The sequence below is a fragment of the Macaca thibetana genome, chromosome 1, assembly GCF_024542745.1.
Source record: "Macaca thibetana thibetana isolate TM-01 chromosome 1, ASM2454274v1, whole genome shotgun sequence".
NCBI classification, from domain to species: Eukaryota; Metazoa; Chordata; class Mammalia; order Primates; family Cercopithecidae; genus Macaca; species Macaca thibetana.
In genome coordinates this window covers 110,647,109-110,670,018 of record NC_065578.1, presented here as the reverse complement: position 1 = coordinate 110,670,018, position 22,910 = coordinate 110,647,109, and the positions used below count along the sequence as shown (strand labels likewise).

At 39.6% G+C, this 22,910-nt stretch overlaps 2 protein-coding genes across 2 annotated transcripts in view; both read right to left on the bottom strand.

The window, feature by feature from the left end:
• The window catches only part of C1H1orf162 (chromosome 1 C1orf162 homolog), a 256,729-nt gene that overhangs the window by 150,950 nt on the left and 82,869 nt on the right, over positions 1-22,910 (bottom strand). The window lies entirely within an intron of this gene.
• LOC126929805 (acidic mammalian chitinase-like) lies at positions 13,743-18,321 on the bottom strand. The gene is made up of 9 exons (XM_050746451.1): positions 18,125-18,321; positions 17,378-17,434; positions 17,117-17,282; positions 16,748-16,872; positions 16,443-16,566; positions 15,602-15,787; positions 14,974-15,093; positions 14,717-14,858; positions 13,743-14,061 (listed from the first exon to the last, which is right to left on the bottom strand). Exons 1-9 carry the CDS (start codon positions 18,256-18,258, stop codon positions 13,814-13,816), a joined length of 1,302 nt encoding a protein of 433 aa, XP_050602408.1. The 5' UTR covers positions 18,259-18,321; the 3' UTR covers positions 13,743-13,813.

The window sequence follows — 22,910 nt, the reverse complement described above, 5'->3', positions numbered from 1 at the left end:
GAGACAGCTTACAACAACAACAACAACAACAAAACCCCAAATCAAAGCCAAGTGCAGTGACCTGTAATCCCAGCTACTCTGGAGGCTGAGCTGGGAGGAGCATTTGAGCCCAGTAGTTTGAGACCAGCCTGAGCAGCACAGCAAGATCACATCTCTAAGAAATAAAGAAAAAAAAAAAAAGACAAAAAACCAAAGCAATAACAAAAACCCCCAGCAAATCCTGGGGAATGGGGAGAATCTGCTTTTCAGAGATACAATATTATTAGATTCAAATGTCCAGTTTTTAACCAAAAATCATAAGGCGTACAAAGGAAGAAGAAAGTATAGCTCATTCAAACAAACAAAAAAAATAAATCAATATAAATGTCTCCAAAAAAGACCTGATGGCAAATATACTAGGCAAAGACTTTAGAACAACTGTCTTGAATATGTTCAAAGAACTAAAAAAAAGACGTAGAGAATGAAGGAAATGATATACGAACAAAATGTAAATATCAATAATAAGATTTTTTAAAATTTGGATAAGAAAGGACAATAAATTGTAGAGCTAAAAATTAATATAACTGAAATGGAAAACTTAGTAGAAAGGTTCAAGGGCAGATTTGCACTGACAGGAGAAAGAATTGGGAAACATAAAGATAGGAGAGTGAAAATTATTAAGTTGGAGGAACAGGAAGAAAACAAATTGAAGAATACTGAAGAGAGCCTAAAGGACATGTGAAAAGCCATCAAGTGAACCAACATACACATTGTGGGAATTCAAGAAAAATAAAAGAGAAAGGAAGGAGCAGAGACATTATTTTGAAAGATAATGGCCTAACACTTCCCAAATTTGATGAAAGACATGTATATAGACATCCAAAAACTCAGCAAACTCCAAGTAAGATGAACTTAAAGAAATTCACACAAGACACATTATAATCAAATTTTAAAAGACAAAGACAAAGAGAGTCTTGAAAGCATCAAAAGAGGAGCAACGGGCCACATACAAGGGATCCTCAATAAAATTATCAGCAAATCTCTCATTAGAAACTTTAGAGGCCAGAAGGCAGTTGGCAGATATATTCAAAGTTCTAAAAGAAAAAAAGTGTCAACCAAAAATCTTTTATCTGGCAAAACTATCCTTCAAAAGCCAGGGATAACATGAGATATTTCTAGATAAGCAAAAGCTGATGTAGTTTGTTACCAATAGACCTGTCCTGGGAGAAATACTCAAGGGAGTCCTATAGGATGAAATAAACAGACACTAGACAGAAACTTGCTGCCATATGAATAAATAAAGTTCTCAGTAAAAGTTAACACACAGACAATCATAAAAGCTAGTATTATTGTAATAATGACTTGTAACTCCACTTTTTGTTCTCCATGTAATTTAAGAGACAAATGCATTTCAAAGAATCATTAGTTTACATTTTTGAACACATAATATATGAAGATGGTATTTTATCACATCAACAACTGAAAGGGGTAGGGAATGGGGCTGTAAAAGAGCAGAGTTTTGTAAGTTATTGCAGTTAAACCTGTGTAAATTCAAATTAGAAGGTTATAACCTTAGGATATTACATGTAATCCCCATTGTAACTAATGGGGAAGAAAATAGCTATGTATATGTGTGTATTCATATGTGTGTGTATATATATGTGTGCATGTATATATGTGTATGTGTGTGTATATGTGTATAGATGTATGTGTGTGTATATAAAGAAATGTAAACATTTCACTACAAACAATCAACTAACCACAAAGAAAGACAGTAATGCCAGAAATGCGGGACAAAAAAGCTAAAAGGCATATAGGAAAGAAATAACTAAAATGACTGAAATAATTCCCTCTTTATCAGTAATTTCTCTAAATGTAAATATATTAATGCTTCAATCAAAATACTGAGATTGGCAGAATCAATTAAAACACATAATCCAAACATACGCTGTCTACAAGAGACTCATTTTAGATTTAAAGACATAAATAATTTAAAAGAGAAAGGATGGAGAGAAGTATTCCATGCAAATAGTAACCAAAAGAGGGCAGGAATGGCTATATTAATAACAGACAAAATAGATTATAAATTTAAAAATGTACAAGAGACAAAACAGGACATTACATATTAATACAAGGTTTAATAGAGCAAGAATCTAACAATTTCAAACATTTCTGTACCTAATGACACACTATAAAAATATATGAAGCAAAAACCGACAGAATTAAAGGAAGAAATAGACAGTTCTACAATAAATGCTACTTGGAGACTTCAATACCCCATTCTCAGTAATGAATACAACAATCACATGGAAGATAATTGAGGAAATAGAGGACCTAAACAATATAATAAACCAACTAGATGTAAGAGTTATACACAGAATACTCTACCTAACAAAAACAGCATTTACATTCTTCCCAAGCGCACATGGGACATTTTTCAGTATAGACTATATATTAGGTTACAAATTAAGTCTCAACAGATTTAAAAATATAGAGATCATACAAAGTATCTTCTCCAACCACAAAGGGGGTGAAGTTAGAAATCGATAATAGAAGTGAAACTGTAGAAGCCACCAGTCTGTGGAAGCTAAACAACACACTGTTAAACAATAATAGATTAAAGAAGCAGTCACAAGGGAAATTTAAAAATACTTAGAAATGAATGAAAATAAAACATAACATAGCAAAACTTATGGGAAACTGTGAAGGCACTACTAAGTGAGAACTTTATAACTCTAAATATTTACATTGAAAAAACAAGAACAATCTCAAACTGACAGTCTAATTATGCTTAAGGAACTACAAAAAGAAACACAAATTAAACCCAAAGGTAGCAGAAAGAAGGAAATAATAAAGACTGGCGCTCCAATAAATGAAAGAGAGAATAGTAAAACAATAGAGAAAATCAATAAAATAAAAAGTTAGTTATTTGAGAAGATAAAACACTTCAACAAACTTTTAGCTAGACAAACTAAGAAAAAAGAGAGAAGACTCAAATTACTAAAATCAGAAATAAAAATGGGGACATTACTACTGACTATAAAAAATAAAAAGGATTATGAGGTTTTTTAAAAAAATTTAAGTTCTAGGGTACATGTGCACAATGTGCAGGTTTGTTACATAGGTATACATATGCCATATTGGTTTACTGCACCCAATAACTCGTCATTTACATTAGGTACTTCCCCTAATGCTATCCCTCCCCCAGCCCTCCACCCCGGGACAGGTCCGGTGTGTGATGTTCCCCACCCTGTATCTCATTGTTCAATTCCCATCTATGAGTGAGAACATGTGGTATTTGGTTTTCTGTCCTTGTGAGAGTTTGCTGAGAATGATGGTTTCCAGCTGTATCCATGTCCCTGCAAAGGATATGAACTCGCCCTTTTTTATGGCTGCATAGTATTCCATGGTATATATGTGCCACATGTTCTTTTTTTTTTTTTTTTTTTTTTTTTTTGAGACGGAGTCTTGCTCTGTCACCCAATCTAGAGTGCAGTGGCACAATCTTGGCTCACTGCTAGCTCCACCTCCTGGGTTCATGCCATTCTCCTGCCTCAGCCTCCCAAGTAGCTGGGACTACAGGCGCCTGCCACCACACCCAGCTAATTTTTTTTTTCGTATTTTTAGTAGAGATGGGGTTTCACCGTGTTAACCAGGATGGTCTCGATCTCCTGACCTCGTGATCTGCCCGCCTCGGCTTCCCAAAATCCTGGGATTACAGGTGTGAGCCACCGCACCGAGCGGCCACATTTTCTTTGTTCAGTCTATGATTGCTGGACATTTGGGTTGGTTCCAAGTCTTTGCTATTGTGAATAGTGCCACAATAAACATACGTGTGCATGTATCTTTATAGTAGCATGATTTATAATCCTTTGGGTGTATACCCAGTAATGCGATCGCTGGGTCAAATGGTATTTCTAGTTCTAGATCCTTGAGGAATCGCCACACTGTCTTCCACAGCGGTTGAACTAATTTACACTTCCACCAGCGGTGTAAAAGTGTTCCTATTTCTCCACGTCCTCTCCAGCCTCTCGGACTGCCGTGCTAGCAGTGAGCAAAGCTCCGTGGGCATGGGACCCATGGAGCCAGGAGCGGAATATGATCTGCTGGTCTGCCTTTTGCTAATACCGTTGACAAAGCTCAGTATTAGGGCAGAAGTGTCCTGTTTTTCCAGGTACAATCTGTCACGGCTTCCCTTGGCTAGGAAAGGGAAATCCCCCAACCCCTTGTGCTTCCTGGGTGAGGTGATGCCCCACCCTGCTTTGGCTTGCCCTCCATGGGCTGCACTCACTGTCCAACCAGTCCCAAGAGATGAACCAGGTACCTCAGTTGGAAATGCAGAAATCACCTGTCTTCTGTGTCCATCACGCTGGGAGCTGCAGACTGGAGCTGTTCCTCTTCTGCTATCTTGCCTAATTCTCAGTGGTTGGATTATGAGGCTTTTAAGAGCAATCGTATGCCAATAAATTTGATAATTCAAATGAAATGAGCAAATTTCTAGAAACACGAAACCTACCAAAGCTAAATCATGAAAAGATAGAAAATTGGAATAGACCTATAACTACTAAGGAGATTTAATTAGTAACCAAAAATCTTACATTGGGCATGATGGCTCATGCCTGTAATCCCAACACTTTGGGAGGCTCAGGTAGGAGAATCACTTGAGCCTGGGAAGTTGAGGCTGCAGTGAGCTGTGATTGTATCACTGCATTTCAGCCTGGGTGACAGAGTGAGATCCTGTCTCAGAAAAATAATAAAATGCAATAAACTTCCAACAAAGAAAAGCTGTAGACCTGATACTTGAGAGGTGAATCTACCAAACATTAGCAACAAGCTAACACCAATTCTTTTCAAACTTTTCCTGAAAAATGAAGAGGAGAAAACACTTTCTAACTCATCGTATCTGTCCAGAATTACTGTAATATCAAAGCCAGATAAATATACAGGAAAACTACAGACCAAAATCTCTTATAAACATTGATGAAAAAATCCTCAACAAAATACTATTAAACTGAATTTAACAGGATGTTAAGGGATTATATACCGTGTTCAAGAGGGATTTATTCATAGAATGCAAGAATGGTTCAACATATGAAAATCAATGAATGTAATATACACATTAAAAGAATGAAGAAAAAAATGGCGTAATCGTCTCAACTGATGCAGAAAAAGTATTTGCCACAAGTTAACACCCTCTCATAATAAAAACATACTAGGAATAGAAACTACTTCAACATAATAAAAGCTATGTTTGAAAAACGCATAGCAAATATCACACTCAATGGTGAAAGACTGAAAGCTTTTCTAAGATCAGCAACAAGATAACAATGCTGCTTTTGCCACTGCTATTCAACATAGTCTTAACCAGAACATTTGGGTAAAAATAAGACATAAAAGGCATCCAATTTGGGAAGGAAGTAGCAAAATTGTCCCTGCAGATGTGATAATATATATGAAAAACCCTAAATTTTTCACATAAAAAATTTTGTCAGAGCTAATGAATGAATTCAGTAAAATAACAGGTTACAAAGTCAACACAAAAATCAATTGCATTTTTATAAACTCACAATGAAAATCGAAAAAGAAAAATTATAAAAATAATTTCATTTACAATAGCATCAAAGAGAATAAAATACTTAGAAATTAACTTGATAAAGTGAAAGACTGGCACTATGAAAACTATAGAACATTGTGCAAACTAATTAAAGAAGATATGAATAAATGGAAACTTGCCCCATGTTCATGAATTGGAAGACTCAATGTTGTTAAAATGTCTATACTACCAAAGTGATGTACAGATTCAATGCAATCCCTATCGAAATCCTAATGTTGTTTTCTTTGTTGTCATTGTTGTTTTTTGAGACAGGGTCTCACTGTGTCACCCAGGATAGAGTGCAGTGGCGTGATCATAGCTCACTGCAGCCCTGACTTCCTGGGCTCAAGCAATCCTCCCACCTCAGCCTCCTGATTAGCTGGGACCACAGTCATGTGCCACCATGCCTGGCTAATTTTTTTGTATTTTTTATAGGGACAGCCATGTTGCTGAAGCTGGTCTTGAACTCCTGAGCTCAAGCAATCTGCCCACCTTGGCCTCCCAAAGTACTGGAATTACAAGCATGAGCCACCACATCTGGCCCCATTGATGTTTTTTGGGCCATTATCTAACATCACAGGCAAAATTAACTCAAAATAGATCAAAGGTCTAAATGTAAGACGTAAAAGTATAAAACTCTTAGAAGAAAACATAGGGCAAAAATTTCATGATATTGGACTTTGCAATGATTTGTTGGATATGACAGCTAAATCTCAGACAACAAAAGAATAAAATGCACAAATTGGACTTCATGAGTATTTTAAAAGTTTGTATATCAAAAGACAATACAAACAGAGTAAAACTGCAGCTCACAGAATGCTAGAGAATATTTGCAAAGAGTATATTTGATAAGAGATATTCAGAATATAGAGAGGACTTCTAAAACTCAATGACACACACACACACAACCAAACAACTTGATTCAAAAATGGACAAAGAACTTGAATATATATTTCCTCAAAGAAGATATTGAAATGGCCAATAAACGCATACAAAGATGCTTAATGTCATTAGTCATTAAGGAAATGCCTATCAAATCTACAATGAGACATCTCCTCATATCCACTAGGATGGCTACTAGAAAATAATAAGTTTTAACAAGGATGTGGAAAAATTGGAGCAGTTGTGCCCTGTTGGTGGGAATGTAAAATGGTACATCTGCTATGGAAAACAGTATGGAACTTCCTAAAAAATCATACATGGAATTACCACATGATTCAGCAATTCCACTTCTACATATACCCAAAAGAATTGAAAGCTTGGTGTCAAAGAAATATTTGTACACCCATGTTCACAGTAACATTACTCACCATAGCTAAAGCATGCAAACAACTCAAGTGTCCATCAATGAATGAGTGGATAACAAAACTGTTATTTATACATACAATAAAGTATTATTTGGCCTTTAAAAGGAAATTCTGACTTGCTACAGCATGGATGAACCCTGAGACATTTTGCCAAATGAAAAAAGCCAGTCTGAAAAGACAGGTACTATATGATTTTTCTGTTTATGTGAGATACTTAGAATAGTCAAAATCATGGAGACAGAAAGTAGAATAGTGGTTTCCTGGAGCTGGGGGAGGGGGAAATGGGGACTTACTGGTTAATAAGTATAGAGTTGGAGTTTTACATGATGGAAAGAATTATGGAAATGGAAAGGGGTGATGGCGGAAGAACATTATGAATGTATTTAGTACCAACGAACTGTACACTTAAAATAATTAAGTTGGTAACTAGTTTTGGCCGATTTTACCACAGGAAAAACATTTTTAAAACATTGAAAAAAAGACAATGGAGACTGACCCATGCAGTCAATATAAGTGAGAATGCAGGTTTGTTCACATACGAAGAGGGCAAGACTGTTAGAATAACCAATGCCGGTCAATTGCAGAGAGCATTCTCCCACACCTGTCCAGCACAAAGGTTGCCATAGGACAGAACAGAGTATCAGCATGGTCTCTAGAATAACTGACTTATATTCTAATCATGGTTCTCCTCCTTTCTAGATATATGGCATTGGACAAGTTATTTCACCTGTGAACCTCAATTACCTCATTTATTACATGTAGATAATAATAGCTATTGTCTTATAGGGTTGTTGTGAGAATTACATGAGATAACCTATGTAAAACACCTAGCACTGGGCCTAGCACATATTAGTTATTTAATAAATTTTTCCCAATCTGAGGATCTCAAGTCCTTGGACAGCTGAGGAGTAATTGTAGGGGAAAGGGGAGTTTGCACACAAAACATTGTGTGTGAATTAAATACCTTACATGTTTCAAATATAAATTTATTACAATTATTGTTATTTTTAAGATTTAATTTAATTCTATTTTATTTTAAGTTCCATGATACATGTGCAGGACGTGCAAGTTTGTTACATAGGTAAACGTGTGCCATGGTGGCTTGCCACACCTATCAACCCCTCACCTAGGTATGAAGCCCCACATGCTTTAGCTGTTTATCCTGATGCTTTCCCTTCCCCCACCCCCCTGACAGGCCCCAGTGTGTGTTGCTCCCATCCCTGTGTCTATGTATTCTCTTTATTACAATAATTTTTAAAATATAGATGTTTAAATAAAATACCAATTCATTTGGAAATTCCAGTTGCATTTTGCTATATATTTTCTTTTTTTTACTTTCTTTTTTTTTTTTAAATTACTTTAAGTTCCAGGATACAAGTAAAGAATGTGTAGGTTCGTTACATAGGTATACGTGTGCCATCATGGCTTGCTGCACCTATCAACCCATCGTCTAAGTTTTAAGCCCCACATGCATTAGGCATTTGTCCTAATGCTCTCCCTCCCCTTGCCCCCAACTCCCCAGCTGGCCCCAGTGTTTCTTGTTCCCCTCCTTGTGTACATGTGTTCTCATTGTTCCAACTCCTGCTTATGAGTGTGTCCAACTAAACACATGCGGTGTTTAATTTTCTGTTTCTGTGTTAGTTTGCTGAGGGTGATAGCTTCCAGCTTCATCCATGTCCCTGCAAAGGACATGATCTCATTCCTTCTTATGGCTGCATAGTATTCCGTGATGTATATGTACCACATTTTCTTTATCCAGTCTATCATTGATGGGCATTTGGGCTGGTTCCACATCTTTGCTATTGTAAATAGTGCTGCAATAACCATATGCGTGCATGTGTCTTTATAGTAGAATGATTTATATTCCTTTGGGTATAAAATGTTCTGTGTGAGAGACATGTGAAGGGAGAAGAAAACACACACACACAATACCTTTAAGGGTAAACAACCTTTATCCCACATGAATGGCAATGCAGATATAATAAGCAAATGATACAAAAAGCAACTTGATATAATAAGCAAATTGACATAACAAGCAAATCGCAATGGGAAGGGGAGAAGGGAAAAGATATATATATATATGTGTATATCTTTTTTTAATATATGTATATCTATATCTTTTTTTTCTTCATGGAAAGCAACAGCCTGGACTCCAGAGTCAGCCACCTATTCGTGCATAGACGAGGAGAGGTTTCATGAAGCTTTGGCACAGTCTGGGCCTCTAGCTGTTTTTGTAAAGAGTTGTTTGGCATGAGGCCCAGTTACAAGGGCCATTCACGACTGGACTCAAGGAACACAAAAAGACCAACTTGTTTTTTGCGATTGTCTATTGTTTTTCAATAACTAACATATAGGAAGAGATTGAAATAGAGATTTTTCCAAGACAGTGCTGGATGAACGCCTCAAGGGGCTCATACAACCTGTTCTGGGACTTGGCGACCACTGTTTGTGTCCATGTTCGGTTGAGTTCAAATTTAATATTTAACTTTTCCTCCACATTCGGCCTCAGTTTAATACTCAATTGTATGAAAATACCCTTACAGATACATGGGGAAGGGAATATTTGATATAGTTTACAGATACAGGGTAAGTACAGGAGAATTAAAAGCACAATTAATAAAAATCACATTCAACATGGCTTTGTGAGTAATACTGTGAGAATTGTCAGGGCTATACACACAACATTCAGTATGCAGTAAGATGCAAACTCCTCTTTGGACTGCGATAAGCATGTCTAATGCCATTTGATTTTGCAACACAACAGTACGCAACTGAGCAAATTCATCTGATCACAACATTTAAGTCCAGTGTCCGACTCTGGAGCCCAGGCTGTTGCTTCCCAGTCTGGTGGGGAATCCTCCTTTCAAAGAGCAAAAGTTAGTTACTTATTGGGCTTTGCTGGAAACACAGCACATCTACTTCAACCATGATGTCTTTATGAGGCCTGAAATTCCTATTATGACTTGGGTCATGAGTTCCCCCAAAACTCACTGGATATTTTTTTCCATAGACAAAGATAGGGATCATCATCAATTTTATCATGTTTAATCCTCTATATAGAAGCCATAATCACATAGACTTTCTAAGGTGGAGCTATAGTGGGAATCTACCCAGAAGTTCTGTTGGTTCAATCAACCTATTTCAGATTATGGTGTTCACTTGTTATGAGGGAACTAACCTCATAAGTCACATACTTTGTCTTTCCTCCCCTTTGCACCCATTTAACTGGAGCTCATAACACCCTAACAACATGACAACCTGTGCCATCTTGAACTGATCCTACCAGTTATAGGAAGAGAGTCAGAGGACAGAATTTGTTTGCTTCTGCTTGGATAAGACAATATACAAATCATTTCACATTCACCAAAGTTTTCAAATTGTAATTTCATTCGAGATGCTGAGTCAAGCTCCCCTCAGTCTGCCTCCTTAGAGCTAATTCTTCCAAGGCCAATAATAACAATCATGGAATGCTAGCCTCGATGATCTTAACTACCCAGTGTACTTTTATCACTCTGTATCTTCAGGAATTTAGTGGACTAGTCCCCATGACTACCATACCAATCTTTGAAAGCGATGGGATCATCTGAGAAACACTTTTTAAATCCCAAGTCCCTTGGTTCACTTCTAGAAGGCCATGGTGCATGCCCCTAGTCTGACATCCAGCTCTCTACATCAGTTGTCAAGTGATTCAGGGTGAGTAGCCAAGCAGCATGCACACTGAGCTTCCTGGAATAGTACTTTCTGGGTAAAAAATCAGAGACAGAAGCAATGGCAGAGTGATCCTCTGGTGTTTATTTTATTCTCAGGCAGCACACAACAATCTAACATAGCACATATCTAGCTCTGAGAAAGAGGCTCTGGGCCTTGGATGTTGGGACTTTTAAGCTTCTTAACAAAACTCTTTAGTGAGATTGGGATATGGGGTCTAATAGCAGTATGATATAGCAGAATCTTGGCTTTCAGTCTTATCTACTACCTTAGCATTCATCTATTGGAAGAACACTTGGCTTTCTTCTGGTGTAATCCATCCCCATGATTATACACAACTGCTTGGTGTAAACTTGGCTGAAGTTCTCATTCACCATGGTCAGCTCTCTGTCAGGATGGATTGCATTAGGACCTAGGCTATAGATTATAGCTTGTTTCCAGAGGCAACAGGCCAACTTTCTTTTCCAGGAGGCCGCTTGCAGGTCTGTTAACTCAGGCAAGTTAATTCTTACCTCTCAACTGTCTTATAGGAGAAATTGACAAAAACCATCATAAACAAGGCATAACCTGGTTAAGTTATTGAACTTCAAGAATAAATCATGAATTCTTCAGGCACTCACAGGAAAAAAGTCAAATAACTTTATAAGCGTGGATTAAAGAAAGGGTAGTGATCATCCACTGGCTTCAAACATCCCCACAACAACATTCAGTGCCAGGACACAATGGAGCAATGCCTACTATCTAAAGCTAAGTTCACCTGGAAGTAGCTCATGTGAGAATAATTTGGGAGTGGAATGCGAAGAATAAGAGTAAGAGACAGGGAAGTGAAACAGGGAAGAAGGGAGGGCCAATAAAAACATGCTTTTATCAAATTAGCCACTGGTAGAAACAACTAAGTGCTCCATCCCTTTGGAATGGTGTTAGAAGTCTTACAAAATGTGCTTCTAGAACATCAGGGGAGGAAGGGTGGAAACGTTATGTTCCCCTGATCTTCGTAAGTGACAGTAACCCTTCTAATGTCTAGATTGTACCTGTTTGAGTGGAAACCTGTGTCTCAGAAGCCCTAGGAAGGGTAGCAAGAAGTGCACAACACAGATCTGAGGTAAGATTCCACAACGCCACGAAGACCATGAAGGCTTATGCAGAATTGGTGGCTGTAGCTTCAACTGGAATTAAAAGGTAAGGCAGACACCATTTGAAATAATGTTAAGAAGTTTTGTCTATACCTGAAGAGTTCTGAGGAAAAGAAAGTACAAGCCCAACGTATTATACTCTACCAAGTATAATATCCTTGAAGAATACTTTTCAAGAACAGAGGAGACCGGAAGACATTCTCACATATAAAAGAACTTAAGGCCTGTGGCAGTCACAGAACTACTTGGAAAACTATTCAACTACAAAACAGCCAACCCTGAAAAAGTAAATGAAAGAGCCATAGGAAAAGAACTAGCTCAATATTCAATGTCAGAATAAAAAAGTAGTAGTATTTATAAAATTTTGAGTAAAAGAGTGAGCCAATAACTTTGTGTCCAAAAGTTACCAATCAAATATAAAGGCAACAGTCAGGCATTTTCATACATGCAAGAAAATGGAAGATACTGCAAGTCCTTCTTGGTAAACAAAAGCAAAACAAATAAGATAAAGAAATGAATATTGGAGAAGCTGTAGTGTAAGTATAGGGGGTGAATATTGCATTGATTTAAATATAGGACTTTAGTTCTGTTATAAAACAAAGTGATATTAAAAATTTGGGGCTGGATGTGATGGCTCACGCCTGTAATCCCAGCACTTTAGGAGGCTGAGACTGGAGTCCAGGAGGTCAAGGGTGCAGTGAGCCATGTTCGTGCCTTTTGTACTCCAGCATGGGGAACAGAATGAGACCTTGTCTCAAAAAACAATTTTTCTTAAGTTAAAAAACTTTTTTGACTCTGTGAAAATAATAATAAAAATAAGAAAATGAGAGGTATGGAAAGAATGTTAGATTTTTATCTCCCATACCTCTGAATAAGTATATGTGGGTTTGAAAACATAAATTCAGCTTCTGTTTTCCATAATCTTTTATTCTTAATCCATTTTTTTGCTTCCCTCTAACACATATAAGACAGGTTTTTGTATTCTTACTGTCTTCAATTCTTACCTTTCCATTCTGTCTTAAACCTACTTCACTCAGGCTTTTGCCACTAAATTGTTTACCAACCCCACTTCTGTCAAGTTTATCAATGATCTACAGATTGTTAAGCATAATGGTCAATTCTCAGACTTCATCTGACCTGACCTAAGTAGTATATGACAAACTTGATCACTTTCTCCTCCTAGATATGTTTTTTCCCTTGGTTTTCCTTCTACCTCATTTAGCCCTCCTTTTTTGGTCTTCATTACTTGTTCCTACTCTTCTCTCCAGCCTCCCTCTGAATGCTGAAATGCTCAGGGCTTAGTCCTTGAATGCTTTCCTTTCTCTGTCTCCCTTAATGATCTCATCTAATCTATTTACTTTAAATACAAACTACCTCTAAAAATGTTATGTCCAACTATCTACTCCACATCTCCACTTAGAAACCCAATAACAATCTTAAATTCAACATGTCCAAAGTTGAACTCCTGCTCTTCTTTTATAATCTAGTTTACTTTTAGCTTTCTCCATTTCAGTTGATGGTAATTTCATATTTGTAATTTCTTAATCCAAAATGTTGAAATTATCCTTGGCTCCTCTTTTTGTCTCCCACTCTCTACATACAACCCATAAAGAAAACTGCTGGCTTAACAAATCTTAAGAATACAGCTGAAATGCAATCACCTCTGACCACTTCTACTGCTGCTACTTTGTTCTAAATCTGCACCTCTCCCGTGAATCACTGCAATAGCCTCGTAATTGTGCATTCTCAGCAAAAAGGGCAAATCAATCATTTTAAAATGACATTTGTTTACGGGTCATTGTTATCTGAGTCTTACATTCTTGGGCTCCCCACTTTCATCTGAGTACATTTTGAGAATGAAGGGATGATGTATTTTCCTTTAATCCGCTTGCTTCTGCTACCCAACACCCAGGAAGAGCAGTGCATGCTGCAGGCTTGGGGGCTGGTGGAGCAACTGTGTATCATTGGGAAATAGGGATTAATTACATCTAAGATCCTACAGTAAAGAAGCAGAAGCCATTGTACAGTAATGCTCAACCTTTTATTGCACAACAACTTCTGCGGCTGGGTGAGGTGGTATCTGACACATGCTATCACCAGCTGCAGCAGGAGCAGGAGGCTTCGAAGACAAGGCCAGCCTGGCAGTGCTGAATGAAAGTCTTTCCATTTGCACAATTGTAGAAGGCATTCTTGTCAGTGGGGTCAGGGTACAGGCCATTGGCCTTGTTGGCACAGAATTCACTATCACTGGGGCTGCCCCCAGAGCTACCACTGTGGCTGACGCTGCCTGTGACGGGTGCCTCAGTAATGGGAGTAATGGGTTGGGCTGGAGCTTTGCAACCTGAGAAGGAAAAAAAAAAAAAAAAAAACAAATCCTGAACCTCCTTGCTTTTAGCCAGTGATACCTGATGTGTGAGAGCAAATACCCTGGATTTTGTTCTTGGCTCCTCCTTCTATGTCTCTGCATATTTCAGTCTTCTGATGTGATATGTCCTTCCTACTCCACTCACCCCTTTGCTTACCAACTCCTTCCTCATCCTTCAAGGCACAGTGCATTTTTTCCTCCTTACAGCTTACTGAATGAAATTTTTCATTATCATGAACTCACGAGAAGGTTACTTATTCTTTTGAGGGGCACATTATCACATAATATCTTCTGTATTGTTGTCTAGCTTGGCAATTTTTGTAAATCCAATTTCTCTCACTAGATTGTAAATTCCATAGAGTAGATATGGATATTTATGCATTTGGATTGCCTGTGGTACCTACAGAGCACTGTATATGTAATAGATGTTCAACAAATTGCTTGTAAAATGAATGAAGGAAGGAAGAAATGGTGAAGAGCCCTGTTTGATCTTCACACCATTAATCAGTTGTTACCAGATAGGAATGGAGCAATAGTCAATTACTTGCACAATGGCTCCCTGACTTGCAAGGAACCTTTGGAATTTCTCTCAAGTCTGAGGCTTAGTGTCCCTTCTCACTCCCTAACTCACTTGTACTCTGCAGGCCCAGAGCATCCTTTAGGGTGGTGATCAGAGGGAATTTTCCTTCATTGCAGAAAGTGCCTGTGAAATCATCCAAGTCAATGGCCCAGACCATGGCGCCTCCGAAGTTGTTCTTCTTTAGCCAGTCAGCCTGTGGTAATTAGAAAGGAAGTCAGTTATGTACAGACACCAAGGCTGAGCTGCGGCTCCAGGGCTATAATGGGAACATGCTCACAGGCAACAACAGTCCATAAAATACAGTCTACCTTGATTTGGAAACTCTTGGTGTTATCATATCCAAGCCACTCATTTCCTTTGTAGGCATAGGGAACATCCTCATTAGCCTCCCATACTTCAGTAGCTCCATTCTTCAGGAAGGTACAGATCTAACAGAATATAAGGAACCGGTCAAGAGGTAGGCAGTGTCCTTGTGGTGGCAGAGGTAAAAGGACATGGGGAAGGGGAAGTAGAGGAGGGTTGCATAAAAACTACTTGAAAACAAAGGTCTATGACTCTATCAGCAAATTTCTTAGTTCATTTGGGATTCTGTTTCTTTACCCCTTTTGAGTAATTTATTTTCAATGTGGGGAGAAACTCTTAAATCAAGGAATGCCCTGGCAGTCAGAAGTGTCTACAGATTGATATACCCTCACCAATGAGAGCCTGCTTTCCTACACTCTCTGTGTTTGGAATGTAGCCTGAAAGGACCCTAGTGAAGGGCCAATTAAAGTGGTGCAACAGGGGGGCTTATCTTGCCTCCCTTGTAGAGAGTCACAAACATCCACTTTCAGCTCCAATCCAAGAATGATTCAAATACTGTTGAATATTGCTCATATTATTAGCTACATGTACCAAGAGGAAGCCACCTTTCCTCTAAAATTTCTGCGTGTATACCTCATAGTAGGCCCAGAACCCAGACTCCCTGGTATAGGGCCCAGCAGGGCCAGGACCAGTGGTAGGGGCACCAATTCCATGATCGGAGGGATTGCTCAGAAGGAAGGTACGTCCATAGGCTGGGAATCCAACGATGAGCTTCTCAGCTGGGGCCCCGTTGTTCTTCCAGTAGTTGATGGCATAATCCTGCAATGGTAGTGGGTTAGCTCGAGTTCTCACCCACAGCTGATGGCCTAGTGATTAATTATTAGCTAAACTTTTTTTCGGTTTGGTTGTGCCCACTCTACAAAGTACTTGCAACATATTTTAGAGCATCACTGACATATATCTATTAAAGTGGTAGGTCTCATTCTCAACTAAATTCTTTTAATAACGTGCACTTTACATATACCCTTCATATAAAAATATATATGATGGAAGAGTAGAGCTTTTAAAATGATATTCCTGGTATGATTCATTAGTTAATGGCTGAAATTCTATATGATATACATGGGCAAGGGATTAGAACAGTAGAAAATGGGTAAGGCAAAAGGGAAACAGCAAAAGGGGAAAGGTGGAAAAAGCCTTTTATAATTTATTGAAATAGGAGCAGTGGCATATCATGTTCTTTTATTAAAAAGCAGTGCACTTGTTATTAATCTTCTTTCATATTAGGTAGAATTATCAGTATGGTGTTAGTAAACAGGGAAGTTTTTTAGTAAATGAGAACAGTTGATTAATTATGGCAGCCTAATTCCCCATTTGAGAAAACCACTAAACTTATGATGCCTTTTGTGCCTGAATCTCTGTGTGATTTTCATCACCATCTCTGGTCTGTACTTGCATCTGTACAGGGACTCACCACATTGAGGTAGGCGTTGCTGCCAGTGTCAGTCGGGTATTTGTACAGGGGGCTGTTCTCTCCTGTGTAGCCCTCCCAGGGGCCATGGAGGTCGTAGGTCATGACATGGATGTAGTCCAGGTACCTGAGGTGGGGTAGAGGATTTAAAATCATTTCTGATGGTCATTTCCCATACCTGTGCAGTCATAAGGCACCACTTCCAAAACCTCCTAAACAAGGTCCCTGAATAGCAAGACAGACAAAAGACAAGTCTGGTCTGCCTGAGTGATACCTCCAGGGGTTTGAAGATAAGGCACATCACTCACTGCGACAGTTGGGGGATCTCGTAGCCAGATTGGATGGTGGAGATGCCAGCAGCTACTGCAGCAGTGACCAGCAGCCTGGGCTTGTTGCTCTGCTTGGCCTCCTGCTCAAAAGCTTCACGCGTTTCCTGTACAGGAGCAGGAGAAAGTCTGTGAATAGTAACTTTAAGTTGACTTTCATGAGGTTCATGACTCTGAATTAAATTAACCTCTTCCATCCTTCCATTCGTTCCTCAACATCCTTACTGGAATAGGATTTTCAGGTCCTTCACCCCAACTAAAATTGTAGGAAACTAAGTTTAAGGTCCCAGTGATCTTTCATGTGAGATGGGTGTATGCTTTCCAGTCAAAATGATCGGGAACTCAGCTCACCTGCACCAGGACAGTGAAGAGATGCTTGTCCTGAGAAGGGCTCCCACGAGAGCCGGGGTACTCCCAGTCGAAGTCCAGCCCATCAAACTCATACTGGCGCAGGAATTCGATGACTGAGTTGATGAAAGTCTGGCGGTTCGCAGGAGTGGAAACCATGGCAGTGAAACTGAGGGAGACCCAAAAAAGGCAGGGTAAGACCTTGGTTGTCCCAACACCTTGGAGTAAAATCAACCTAGGAAGTCATCTCCAAAAAGAACTTACGGAGCAGTGCCAAAGTTCCAGCCACCAATAGCCAAGAGAGTTTTCAGTTGACTATTTCTGAGGGAAAAGAAACAAAGTGTTTTATCAGAACAAATGAAAAGAAAGGGAAGGCATTTCAACATTTAGCTGCAATAGTGAGGAGGAAGCCAGGAAAGTGTCATGCAGCCTCTCATCCTGGTTTATCTTTGTTCTCATCCCTATTTCCTACTTTTTGAATGTTGGAATAGGTGACTATGATTGGTAAGTTTCAATGTCTCCACAGTTCTTTCTTTTCTTTCTTTCTTTCTTTTTTTTTTAATATACTTTAAGTTCTAGGGTACATGTGCACAACGTGCCGGTTTGTTACGTAGGTATACATGTGCCATGTTGGTTTGCTGCACCCCAATGTCTGCACAGTTCTAATTATTTCCCTAGGAGTGAATCTCCTGACCAAGGAGACTGAATGCTTTATCAGTGACAGCTTTGGATTGATTCTAAGTAGAAGATTGTTCTCATCTGAGTCCACCAGTAGTTGGACTTGTAAGCTTCCCTTGGCAGCTGAGGTAGGATTTAGTTGGCAACTAGCTTCTGTGAGCCAGCCATTCCCCTTAATATTAGAGTCATTCTTGCACTTGAAGTAATAAGAAAGCTGAATTTACCTGCTTGTTGGCCTGTTTGGAATTTCAGCCTGAAGTCAGCTGTGGAAGATCTTGTTTAAACTGTCCTTGAAGGTTAAAAGACTTGAAACTCAGGTTTTCCGTCACTTACTTGTTTTTCAGGCCATTGAAAGCTTGGTAGAGAGTCACGTCATTCCATTCGATGGTGGTGATCTTGTTGTTCTGCATCCCAGCAAAGGCGTAGATCAGGTGGGTACAGAGGCAGGGGTCGATGTCGTCAGGCATGAAGCGCCCCAGGCCTGGCCGGTACTGGGCCCAGTTGGAGAAGTAGCATGTCAGCTGGTAAGCAGAGCCTGTTACCCAGAGGAAGAAGGTGAGAGACAAGCTCCCTAGTGGTCACAGATTTCTTTGCAAACCACAGATTTCCAAATGATTTCCCTATCTGAAGTCTCAAAGGAAAGGGGAAAAGTCGATGTAAGAACTTCATGTTGCAGCAAACCTATAATTATATAATTTGCAGGCAATAAGGAGCAGGCAATTCAGGGCTGAAGACATCTCTTAGAGATAGCTCTGTTCCTCCAAGAGAGAATTGAATAACCTTAGAAACCAGTGCCTTTAGCTGAAATAGAACTTTAAAGCTAGCAAACTATGATTTAGATGTATTCGGGCTCCCTTATGTGGGAATTAGCACTTACGTACCAAACATTACTCTGAGAAATTTACTTATATTTACTCATGAATCCTCATCAAAACCCTGTGAAAGAGGTACTATTATTTTTCCCATTTTACCCATTTGGAAACTGAGACACAGAAAGGGTGATAGTATAAGTCTCTTTAGCCCTTTTAGATGTCTCCCTGAGTAATTCCACCCGGGGGGTAGTGAGTCATCCACCAGGAGCCAAGGGCCCTGGCTACTAGTTCAGATTCTGCCGTGAACTCTCTATATTACCTGGGTCAGGTCATATGTCTTATCTCTGTCCCGGTTAACTAGTCTGTGAGATGGGGCGGTAATGCCTTTCCTGTACACCTCTCAAAGAAGAGTTGTTTTAAAACTCAGTGAGATGACAGATCTTAAAACGTTTTAAGAGCAGAAGACACCATGTAGCTGCCTCACCATATTAGTTTTTATTGTTAACACGTGTTCTTTCAGACGGCCATCTAGTTGGTTTCTGCTTTGGGATTTTTTTGGCCAATGGTATTAATCCTTTAAACTTGGTTAGGGAATCTCGAATTCTCTAGAGAGTAGTTAATATTCTCTGTCTGATGTGGAAGGACACAGGGCCATACTGAGTTTCCAAATTATGAAGAAGAAAAAGAGGAACAATATAGTGGTTCATCCCAAAAAATATACATACCTATCTCAGCTGTCAGCACAAGGAGCAGACCTTAAAGCAACAGAGAGAAGAATGAACTGGAGGAATGTGAGTAGAGCAGCCTTTATACATTAGTAACCTCACTTTAGCAGTAGGAAACTTTTTCTATTTTTCATTCTTTTAAGATCCTCTGTAGAAGTCCAACCTACTGAGGCTGGCAAAGCCTTGGATTTGCCCTGGAAATCCACTCCCCTCTATTTCCATTCAAAAGACCATTAAAGGGTTAAAGTGCCATGAGCCTTTGGGGCTTGGTGAAGGGAGGAGGATGGCAGGGCAATGAGAAACCTACCACCAGGCAATTTGGGACTTTCCCCCTTTCAGTACATCCCCATACTTTTGCCAAAAGCAAAAATCTCAGATGATCTGGTTTAAATTTGAAGGTAAAAGGGTTTTAAAGGGGCAGAAAAACAAGAGGGAGAGAGTCATTCAGAGGTACAGAGATGAGACGATCTCTTACCAGTGAGGAGGGTAAGCTTGGCCATGTTGCCTCAGTGGTAGTATTTCCCTCACCCAACCTGCCATTTATACCCTCTTTGCCCTCTCTTGTGCCTTATCAGATTCTCCTTTATGGAGATTGCCTCTAAAGTAAGTGTTGATATTGGCAGTGCTCACAAAGCTCAAACCCATTTAAGAACCCATTATTGACAGGGAAACAATACTATCTTGATTTCGTTTAACAAGAAGAAAAGATTGGGCTCAAGCCCAGGAGCCACACTAATAAGCTCCATTATGGAGTAGCTTATGTAAATCAAATGGCTTATGTACAGTGGACTATATTCTCCATTTGGATAGTGAAGCAACTAATTGGCTATTTCACGCACTCTTTGTCAGGCAGAAGCATTGAGTGACTTTACATTCATTTATTCTTTACAGTCATTCTTTCACTCATTTTAAGAACAAAGTTTCCTCCTTAAGCAAAGGCTATGGAGGGTCATTACCTACTGTCTTTTTGACCCCAAATCATTACCTCTTCTCCTTCTGTGGATTTTTCTACTTCTATTTCTCCTACCCTTTCCCAGCCCTCTACCCCTGAAGTGGCCTTCACTTGGTTCTTCTCTTCTCAGGAGGCTCCTTTCCTTTGTGATACTTCCTTGGATTCAGCCTGCCTCAGCCTGAGGCAGGGTAACATACCTGACCACCAGACCCTGAGCCTGATGGCTGACACTTTCCTGGTGGTTCTTTCCCCTAAGCCAGCACCTCTTCCTGTTGCCCACATTTCTGTGTGTGGTTCCAAATTTCTGTTGATCACCGAGGCTCTCACCACTCTAGTTTTTGTGATTCATACACTTCTACTCTCCAAAGTCCATTGGTCACTGAAATCTATAGTCCTCTTCTATTTGGTCTTAGACTTCCCCTTGTCCTTGGAATCTTCTATTGCTTTCCCCACCACTACTTCTCTCAGAGCTTAGCACTGTGACAGTGCACTGTAGTTCCATTCTTTTTCTTCTAGATCTTTTCTGTATATGGCTCCAAGTCCCTGGAGTTGGGGGCAGAGTTTAACAGCTCCTTATTGCCTCATAGAGTTCTTTCTCCTTCGCCTGTCGTCAAGACTCCACAGTCTTGCCTCAATTTAACTTTCCGCCTTGCCGTCTGCTGGCCTCCCTATTTAAATCTTGCATATTAAATTATACTATTCTCCATACTCAAAAATGGTCTCATCTTCACCCTCCTGCTGAGGCCATTCCCTCTGTCTAGAATACAGAATATTGTCCTCCTGTACCCACCTCCCACTCCATTAAAGGCCCACTTCAACTGCTTTCTCCCATGACATCTTCCCCAATCATCACACCTGGAAGTGACCACCTTCCTCACCTCTACTTCTCTGGTATTTTGTTTGTACCATTCGGAAAACTCACTGCTTCTTTTTAGGAACCATCGGTAGGGAAGAAATGTGAAACCAGTGGAAAAAGCCACACATATTGGAGTTCAAATCCTTTCTACCATTGAGGTTCAAACTCTTTCCATTGTTCATTTGGTTTGAGAAATTGGAACAGTTCCTTAATCTCAGTTTCCTAATTTGTAAAATTGGGACACAAATGCCTACTTTGTACGGCAGTTGTAAGCATTAAATGAAATATTTGTAAAGAATCAGGTGCATATTAAACAATCCACAAATAATAATCATTATAGACTATCTGCACATGTACTTTGTCTTCTGTTTAGAAACTCCTTAAGAATACCAGTCCTCCAAAAACACCCAATAATAGTCAAACCCATGTTAATTCCCATGTTGTACCTAAAGTCTGTTTCCTATGCAAGATAGGACTTCTAAATAAACATTCATTGAGCACCAAATAAATTAATTTTAGTAGGAGTAACTGTTGAATTTTACACATGAAAAAGCAAGCTGGCACAAGGGCATCTTTTGGGTAAAAAATCTTCTGATATCTTTAAAGTCACACCCTATAGAAGGATGTGTAGATATGCTGCCTACCTTAACACAAATGCTAGGAATTGCAAGATGGATTTTAATTAGGCCTTTTTGCAGTTTGAGAAAGATTGCTGTAAAGCTCATAGCCATAAGACAGAGGCACTGAGGCACTGTGTACGTTAGGAGCAGCTGCAGGAAGGTGAGTAGTTTCACTCATCTTGTATTCCAGCTTTCCCAGATCACCACTGTTTTCTCCTGTGCCTCCCTAGTTGTGTTTTAGAATGCTTAAAGCCTTCCTTGTTCTTAAAAGTAAAATAGGCTGGGCGCAGTGGCTCATGCCTATAATCCCAGCACTTTGGGAGGCCGAGGCGGGTGGATCACCTGAGGTGGGGAGTTCAAGACCAGCCTGGCCAACATGGTGAAATCCCGTCTCTACTGAAAATACAAAAATTAGCCGAGTGTGATGGTTCATGCCTGTAGTCCCAGCTACTCGGACGGCTGAGGCATGAGAATCACTTGAACTCTGGAGGCAGAGGTTGCAGCGAGCTGAGATAACACCACTGCACTGCAGCCTGGGTGACAGAGTGAGACTGGGTCTCGAAAAAAAAAAGTGAAATAGGTGAGCTAGGGAGTGCTAGCAATATAGCATATGTGGTTCTTTGCTGGTGGTTGTAGGTCCTAGATTCAGTCCTACCTTGGATATGTTTTGGGTTCTCAACCTGTAGTATGGCATTGAGGTCCTGACCCTAAATTTACTCCCGGATCTTAAGGCTTTCAGGTGAGTTCAAGGAAATTCACAATTGTTTGTGCTAGTTCAGGAATGGATCTGATTTCCTTGAAAGCCTACCAATCCTATTGTGTGGGCTCATGGAAAGCTCACAGAGGGCTATTAATATTCCTTTGTTCTGGCCTCTCTTTTAATGTTAAGAGCAGAACTCCAGGCTAAGATTCCAGAGCAGTGCTGCCCGTATCTCTCAAGGAACTTGAAGGAATAAATATTACAGCAGTGGCAGGAGTAGATGTGAGGGTGGGAAATACAGCCTTTACCCCAAGTTTGGGGTAATGAATGAGAAAGCATCCCAGACTTGAAAGTCAGGAAATGTCTAGTGTGCACTCTCCCACTAACACGCTGTGGCTTTGGGAAAGTTAATTAAATATACCAGAAATATACCAGTAGTTACATTAAATATAAA

Coding starts and splice junctions, on each gene's coding strand:
- LOC126929805 (XM_050746451.1), bottom strand. CDS start 18,258: ATGCCTGACGACATCGACCCCTGCCTCTGTACCCACCTGATCTACGCC. Junction 16,873..17,116: donor TCTTCACTGTCCTGGTGCAG/GTGAGCTGAGTT, acceptor GCTCCTGTACAG/GAAACGCGTGAAGCTTTTGA. Junction 15,094..15,601: donor GGTTCTGGGCCTACTATGAG/GTATACACGCAG, acceptor ATATTCTGTTAG/ATCTGTACCTTCCTGAAGAA.